This window comes from Eurypyga helias, unplaced genomic scaffold (genome assembly GCF_000690775.1).
Source record: "Eurypyga helias isolate BGI_N326 unplaced genomic scaffold, ASM69077v1 scaffold50571, whole genome shotgun sequence".
NCBI lineage: Eukaryota > Metazoa > Chordata > Aves > Eurypygiformes > Eurypygidae > Eurypyga > Eurypyga helias.
The window spans coordinates 1-8,901 of NW_010231170.1; the positions used below are offsets into that span (position 1 = coordinate 1).

Here is an 8,901-nt window from a genome sequence, read left to right on the forward strand (position 1 = left end):
CGCTCACTCCATAACGAAGTACGGGGGGTTGCGGCAAGAAGCAAGTTGGTTGTTGCCGTTTCGGTGTTTAAGCCAAGAGCGAGCGGCTGGTGTTTATTAAACAGAAAAGAACACGCAAATGCTTGGAGTCATGTAGACCAATCCAGACAAAAGTGGTGTCCATCCCTGACGGCGTGCGTGCACCGGCCGGCGTTGGGTACAGAGTCAGGGCTCACTCCAAAGTCTTTCTGCAGGAAAGTGGCCCCTCAAATCAGCGATTGGTCTTGCATTATCTCCCTTGTTAGCCAGAAGGTCTGACACAAAAGAAGAGTTTTAGAGGAAGACGTGTAGTTCAGAGATGCTTTTGCAGGTTGGCGTCCTTACCGCGTCAGTTGGCTCATGGTCTTTATTGGCTCCAGTCACCTCCCACAAGAGGCAAAGTCTAAATTTTGAGTTGTCTTGTAACAACTGAAATTGTAAGTTTTTATGCTTGATTAATTGTTATAAAATTACTTGTTACACAAGCGGAATGAACTGTTGGAAGGCACAATCGTTAGTAAATGGTTCTGTCTTTTTTTACTACAAGTTGAAACGCCATTATTCCTTATCACTCAGAAATTTTTAGTAGTTGGGCAGCAAGGTGCATGTGGAGCGCAGATTCTGGGGTTAAAATGCCTGTTTTGCCTGTTGTGGGGAACTGGGGTTAGTGGTGGCATGGTCCCTTCTGGTCACGTCTGGTTGTAACTATTTGGAGCCGTCTAGTCGGCAAAGCCAAGAGCTGGTGACCTGTATTTCCCTACCTTGCCACATGGTGGGGTGGTTTATGATCATTCCGTCTTTCGGCGGCTTGAACTCGGAGGAATCACGGTGCTGAGGGTGGAGCAGGTTAAACAGACCTGTGTGTTGCCCCAGTAAATTTAATCAAAAATACTGTCATTAGTTAGAAAAATACTGTCATACGTTAGAAATATAGTTAGCTTGTGGCTCTCACAATGTTATCTTGTGGAACTTTTTAGGGAAAAAAAAAAAGCCACAACAAAATAGCTTGTGACCTGTTTAGGTGTTACAGAGTTTGCATACAGCTGCGGAGTATGTGGTGTAAAAGGATGGCCTTTGTGTTGTACTGCATTTGAAATGTCTGGCATGTCCCTGTACCCGTAAAAGCAGGAGTGAATTGAAACTTCTTCTGCGGTGTTCTAGGATGTGTTTCCCCAGATGCGTTTGCACCAGTCACAGCTTCAGCATGAGAACGGGGTTATTTTTACTCTGCGTATGATTATTTTATAAGCTATCAGGAAGTATTGGAAGGAGTAAAGCAAGGGTAAACTCCTGCAATGCTGCAGGAGTAGCTGCGTCGTTAAGACACTCCTGCTGCTATTATCAGCCTGTAGCTGGAGCTGACCATTCCTCCCACAGTCTGAATAGTCCCTAATCGACATCAGGCAAAATTAGCCATGTTTGATCAAATAGTTTTAGTTACTGACAGAAGCAAGTCTGATCATTGGTAGAAGAAGTTAGTTGTCAGACTCACAAGTTACTCCATCGCTGAACTGGAGGAAATTTGAAGAGTAGGGGCGTGGTTATCCTCGTGTGGTCCAGCTGAATCAAAAGAACATCTGTTGATGTAGTTTTGTTTATGTTTTGTACCACTGAAAGAGTGGTTACTGAAGAAACAAAATCCAGTAAGTTACATGATCTGCAGGCTCTTTACCCCCAGATTTTCCCATGATACTGTTACCTTTTAAGTGGATACTGGGTTTTGATTGCCTTTAGGATTCTCATCATGGCGTGCCACTTCCTATTCCCACGTCAAATGGGAATGAGGAGGAGGTGGTGTACTCTTCTCAGTGGGAGCAGCAGGCAGCTACCTGGAGTAGGGCCAAGGGGATCTGTGTGTCAGGCTTGGACTGAAGTGAGGAAAACTGGTTTTGCTTATTCTAGGTATAAGAATGCAATCTTGGCACACTCATACCAATTTGGACAGGGCATCTGGCGGTTCAAAGAACCACAGGATGGTTTGGGTTGGCACACTGATACCAATTTGGACAGGGCATCTGGCGGTTCAAAGAACCACAGGATGGTTTGGGTTGGAAGGGACTTAAAAAGCCCATCTAGTCCCACCCCCCTGCCATGGGCAGGGACCCCTTCCACTAGACCAGGTTGCTCAAAGCCTCATCCAGCCTGGCCTTGAACCCTTCCAGGGGTGGGGCATCCACAGCTTCTCTGGGCAACCTGTTCCGGTGCCTCACCACCCTCTCCATGAAGAACTTCTTCCTGATATCCAATCTAAACCTTCCCACTTTCAATTTAAACCTGTTACCCCTTGTCCTGTCACTAGCGGCCCTTGTAAAAAGTCCCCTCCCAGCTTCCTTGTAGGCCCCAAGAAGGACTTGGGGAGTGAATATGCAGTGATTAATAATGGATGATTACCCCAGGTTCACTGAAGAAAGTAAAAGATGAAGTTCTTGATGTGAATTTTAGCATTATAGGAATTTGATTGTATAACTTCTCCTTTTGCTACAAATACATTAAAAGCATTTTCCTTACTTACCGTTAGCCTAAGCACCACTGTGTCTTTTACTGATGGCCAAGCTGCTTCTGATAGTTCAGTTTTACACATCATTACTGATGCAGTAAAGCTGATTCAGAGAGGCACATACTCAGTTCGTTTCTCCAGCAGTTTAATATGATCAGAATGAAGGCTCTTTTTTTTCCTGTTCTGACTCTTCTCTGTTCAATATTCACAGACATGATCGTATTATGTATCCTGACAACAGTGCTGCAGCTCTCTCTAGTGTAAGATGTGTTGTATTTTGCAAAGGTTGTTGAGCTGCACCAGTACTGAGCTGGGAAAAAAAGATACCAAACCGGTTGGAAAAACAATGGATTATATCTTTTCAGTTCAGGGCAGAGAAAAAAAGAAGGGAACATGTGGGAGAAAAAGAATTTTCAACAGGTTTGGTAGGATTTCTAAATAGCTTTGTTATAGGCAACTAGAAAAAAATGTTTGCAATTCTACATAATACTATATTTCTTTTCCAGATGATTTAGTTCCTTTACTTTTTTTTTCACTTTATTCTTTTACCTTTTAAAATTAGTGTAATATTTTAAAATATTTTCTTTAAAGAAAACCAAAAGGTCAAACACTGCTTAAAATCATAAAACCTCAATATTTTGGCATGTCTGGACCAAAGCATTTTGTTTTGAATGCTGAAATAAATACATGATGTCTTTGTTTTAGGAGACAAAGCTACTAAGAAGTTTTGACCTAAATGCACAAATAGTTTTGGTCCCCTTAGAAACACCATTTTCCATCTCTGTTTCCTAGCTCTATTTTGGAAGCAAAGCTAGGAAATTATTTTAAGAGTGGGTGATTTCTTTTAAAGTTGCTAATTATTTTTATCTTGTAGTTCACATACTAACTCCTGACGAGGCAATATTTTGATGCTGTCCTCAGGTGTTCATTTCAGAGGCCATTTATTTTTATAAAGACTTTGTAGGCTGTTGAGGTCTTGCTGCGGATTTCAGCCGCTGTGGTGCGAAGTGGTGGCCACACAGGTGACACTGAAGTGGGATTTGTACATCATGCAACTGGCTATTGGGGTGGAACTAAAGGAGAGCAAGTGCCACAAAAATGTTCTGTCGCTGTTCAGTTGAACATGCATGTGAATTTGCCTTGGTTATGTTCATAACCCCTTTATATTCTTTTTATGCCACCTTCCTTGTGCTTGAGATTGCTGGTGTTGCAAGGTGGATTTAAGGTCAAATACTCACGGACTATGAATTTTAAATTTGCTCAGACTTGAGATTTAATGCAAGATTAGGAGTTACACTAATTTAAATGTGGGAATACCACTGAACCAAAATTAAGTAGAATAACTAAAGTTTTGTAATTCAGACAGACCAGTTGTAGAATAAATGTCATTTTTCAAAAGATCGTTTAAATTAATAAATAGATCTGAGAACATCAGGATCTATTTCCACAAATGGGGACCGCTCATCCCTACTCAGCCTTGGGCAAGAGCAGGAGAGTGAAATGGCAACGTTTTCTGTTAGTGTCATGTTTTTCACTCTCTGAGGCAGGTGAACCCGATTTGTTGTACAACAGATGAATTGTTGAATCACATTTATGAAACAGTAATAACAATGGCTACTGTCAATATGTCTGGTGGTTTTTCTAGTCTTTCTGTTCAACTCCGTTCTAAGTTTATTTTCTATATGCATAGCCTTATGCTGCACCTGTTTTTATCTTAACAGGTTTGCCTGTTTGCCCAGAGCTGACTCGAGAGCACATTCCTAAAACCAGGGATGTGGGTCACTTTTTGTCCGTTACTGGGACTGTCATACGTACCAGTCTGGTGAAAGTTTTGGAGTTTGAGCGGAGTTACATCTGCAACAAGTGCAAGCATGTGTTTGCCGTCAGGGCTGACTTTGAGCAGTACTACGCCTTCTGTCGTCCATCCGCCTGTCTTAACGAACATGGCTGCAACTCAACCAAGTTCACCTGTCTCTCTGGAACCACCTCTTCTCCTGCCTGCTGCAGAGACTATCAAGAAATCAAAATTCAGGAACAGGTAAAAAAATAAAATGGAGAAAAAGGGGAAGGTATTAAGGTATAGATGTCTCGAGCACAAAACAAGTAACTTACTAAAGAAGATATTTGGAGGTTTAATTTCCTGCTGGAATAAGGTAACTCCGCTAATTTTAGTAAAACTGTTCATGCCTACATCACAATTAAGTTGCTGATTAGACTTACGTTATTAGGTAACTCGGTTCCAGGTCATAAAAACCAGCCAGGATCAGTGCATAGGTTAAATTTCCGCGCTGCATCCTTGTAACAACACGTCTGTGTTGTTTCTGTAAGGACTGAAGCTGGGCCAGTGCTGGCCAAGGAAAGCTGTAGCGGTGCGGTATGGTCAATGCACTGTGCCTGCAAATGTCTCTTCCCTTCAGCCAGTGTGGAATTCAACAATTATTCTGTGAGAAGCACATATTGAAATTGCATTCATTTTTCTGAAGGTAGTGCTGGCTGGAAGTACTGCTAAGCTGGAGGGGTAAGAAACTGTTGGGCCTCTTATTACGGTAGCGCATAACTATGGCAAAACTGTCCCAGGAACAACTACACTGTATGAAAATTGAGAATAAGTAGGGTCTATTGCAGACAATGTTTCTCTGTCTGTCTGCATGTTCAGTGTCTTTTTCATAGATTTTTTTCTGAGATCTCTCCAGTTGTTTCAGTGTTTCGATTTTATAAATTGAGAGTATAGTGGTGCCAATCTACATGCAAGATGTAGGAAACTAGACGTGGATGAAATTAGAAATTAGGCTCTTTCAAGTTCAGAATAGCAAAAAAGTCAGGGAATAAAACTCTTTCTAGGAAATAAGCCTTAAGCTGCATGTTTATATTACGGTGTTTCTGACATACGGTTTCGATAACATTTTTGTTGTTGTTGTTTTACTGTGTGACACACAGTCTCCATGATGGGAAGGATTTTCAGCAGCAAGGGCTTGTTAAACATAGAGAAGTTAAACCGGGAATGAATTTCACTCTTGTTTCCCACTGAGCTCTGCAAGTAACTGTGTACGTGTCACCGGTACTGACAGTGACGTGCACTGCCTGTGGCCATTTAGATGATGCACAAGGATGAATTAACCTTCCTAGGCACTAGAGAGTGAATAAATGTAAACATGTCTGACCTGTGCTGCAGAATGAAAAGGTACTTCTGATCGTTGATCTTGTGCAGTGGATAGTCTAAAACTATTGCAAGCTTTAAGTGTAAACGGAAAGATTGTTGGTTGGAAAGACAGCCAATGTGGCCAGATTGCATAGATTTTGCCCTGGAGAAAAGAAAAAGAATTACAGGAGTTACAGGCATATTTGTCAATATGTATTTGTCTGGTTGTGTGTGATTCGTTTTTTCCTGTTGCCAGTTTAATCCTTGACATATAGGTGTAAACTTATATCCCAACCTGTCAAATTATGGTTAAATACCAGAAAAATACAGAGAAAATCTTTCAGTATGTACTTCATTGAGGGGTTACCTAACCCATGGACATCCTTCAGCACCCAAAGTAAACTTTGCGTATTGAAGAAGTATCTAAAAATATCTCAAATTATGAAAAACATAAAGAAAAGATCGGTCCCATCTAATGATCTCTTTTAAGTGAGCTTTCTTCACCAAGATACTGAAATCACACTCCCAGGATTAAGCACCTCCAGCTAATTTAATACACAATCCCATTTCCATTACTATCAGCATTAAAGTTCCATTATTAAGTTCATGGCAGCAGCAGCATGTTTACTGTGCAAGTTTTGTGAGAAAAAGCAAGTACTGACTTCAGTTCCAGGAAAGGTCCTTAAGCCAGTGCAGCTATAAATGGCTTTTGAAAGGTGCTGTTGTTAAGAAGTGCTTTTCCTTCCTGTCTCCTAGGTTCAAAGACTGTCTGTTGGAAGCATCCCTCGTTGCATGGTGGTTGTTCTGGAAGATGACTTAGTGGACAGTTGCAAGTCTGGTGAGAATACAGCATGTATCGCATATGTTTGGACCACAAGCCTTTTTATTTTTCCGTTTGAGACGAACCTTTGCCAGGCAGGCTGTCAGTGCTGAGGGCAAGTAGGCTGTCAGCGCTGAGGGCTTGTTGAATAAGGTATAGTCATCAGTCATGTTGCTGTTTCAGCTTGGACGCTGGCATGGCTGTTGAAGACTATTCTAGAAAATGTCATATATCTCCATGTTACATCTTGACTGTTTGGCAGATCAGTTGCAATAAGTAATGTGTTGTGGCGTACGGGAAGTACATTCGACCTTGTTAGTGTGGGAACACCAAACCTCTTGGGGAAATTGGACCACACCAATTGGCATGTGGTGCCCCTCTGTACGTTCACAGAGCTAGGTAACCTGACCTCCTGTCTAAGGAGTGCTGCAGGTGGAAAAAGATACATGGCATCCAAAAAGGAAGCTAGTTGACAGGAAGATATATGAAGAATGGACTAAAAATTCTCAGATAGGCACATCCCCTTGCGAGACTCATTTCAGGTTGTACTTTATCAGAAGAACACAGTGGGTAGAATGTTAATGAGTGATTCTGGAATTCATCACAAAAGCTACCAGAAGTCAAATAAGTTTTAACGACAGTTTTTGTAAAGTAAATCTAATTGAAAGAAGACCTTTCAGAGTTTACTGTGAATTCCTCCTTTCTAAAAGAGGTAAGAAAGAGGGGTGTGCCTTTAAGAATGCACCTACCTTAAACAGAAGTAGAAAGACCATAGCAACTTCCCACCATAGCCATAAGCAATCTACCTAATGTTTTTTTTGGGCTTCCAGGAACTGCAGGAGGTTTACTTTTGTTGTTGGGTATTTTAACCTCATTGACTGAAACACAGGTTCTCAATTGCATTATTACACATTACAGCTAACTGACAGGTCTGCGTAGCTCAAGTCAGACGTTATTTTACTGATTTTTGGTGTTACCTCCAGGAGATGACATCACAGTGTACGGAGTGGTAATGCAGAGATGGAAACCTTTCCACGAGGGTGCACGCTGTGACTTGGAGCTTGTTTTGAAAGCCAACTATGTTAAAGTAAACAATGAGCAGCTAGCAGGTGTTGCAATGGATGAAGAAGCCCGCAAGGAATTTGAAGACTTCTGGGAAAAGCATAGGAATGATCCCTTAGCAGGTTAGTAGTTGAAAGCTTTTAACTAGGATATGTGACCAGAGATGAAATCAGAAGTGAAAATACACTGACTGAACATATTTTTTCCCCATTATCCTATCCCACCACTCATTCATCCAATAATATCTTTTTTCCTAGTACAGTAATGTCAAATTCTTTAATATTTCTGGAAAAAAAAGTAGCAAACATACTGCATTGATCTTCCTTCTTTTGAGCTTTCTTGTCAAGTGTTTGTGGAACATTTATTAACAAGAAATGAGAAATAATATAAATATCAAGGAAAAAAAAAGTGTGTTATAATCGAGAAAGAAAAAGCATAGCTTTTAGAAGAAATAGTGTGGACCAGTTCTGCTTTTAGGCAGCATAGCTGTTGACTCTGGGGTGAGAGGTCTGATTCGCTGTCTTTGCATCCCAAATCAAGCTGTGAATCTTTACCCCAGACCTTAGCACACCTCATGTTTAACCTAACGCTTGGATGCTTAGGGCCTTGATTTAGGTGCTGTGGAGCCTCCTGCATATATGGAGAGAGTCTTCCCAGTTCACTGTGGCTTGCCAAATGGCCAGAGTGTTTAGTATGCTGGCTCCTAAACTTACCATGGTCTGCAGTTAACCACCTAGGAATTAGCAGGGATTGTGTCTGGAGCTCTGTTCATCTCCATAATCTGAGTGCCTCCTCCTGAACTGCATGGAAGCTGAATGGACCCTTTAGGATCTCTGTCACCGAACTGTCTCGGGCTAACACTCTGTCATTTAACACCCTGCAAACGGCTTAGTCTTTCTTCTTAAAAGACAGATGGGAGGACAAGAAGGTGGGAATGTTGCCCGTGTCATCTTAAAAATTTCTGTGCTCACATATGAAACTGGAGATCTTGACACGAGCAAATATTCTTCAGAACTGCATTTCCTGGAAATCTAGCCTCCTGTTGTTTGGAACGAGAGCATTTCTTATCACCCTGGTTAGAACTCTTCAGAAAGTAATTTAGGATCCTCTTTGAAGATCCCATTTAGTCTTTCACTCTCACGACAGTTTTTGGAAGCCTGCAGGGAGCGTTGTGATTTTATGCAATATTACCTATTCAGAATAAATAAATTAATATGAACTGGCTACAAGAAAATTGAGGTGGAAATTAGAAGGACGCTAACTGCGTCAACTCAAAATTGGTCGCTCTGTTTTATTCCCTAGCAAGGAGAATAACGTGTGGCATTAAACCTGTGATCCCTTATGTGCTGTTAGTGTCAGGATCCT

General features: G+C 41.4%; 1 protein-coding gene across 1 annotated transcript; it reads left to right on the plus strand.

The window, feature by feature from the left end:
- Positions 1 to 4,236: 4,236 nt before the first annotated feature.
- On the plus strand, positions 4,237 to 7,658 carry LOC104516572 (DNA helicase MCM9-like; the record flags this gene model as incomplete). The annotated part of the gene is made up of 3 exons (XM_010160948.1): positions 4,237 to 4,553; positions 6,411 to 6,492; positions 7,458 to 7,658. Coding segments are annotated over 3 exons (600 nt in total), but the record flags the coding sequence as incomplete, so codon positions are not given.
- Between the last annotated feature and the right edge of the window lie 1,243 nt (positions 7,659 to 8,901).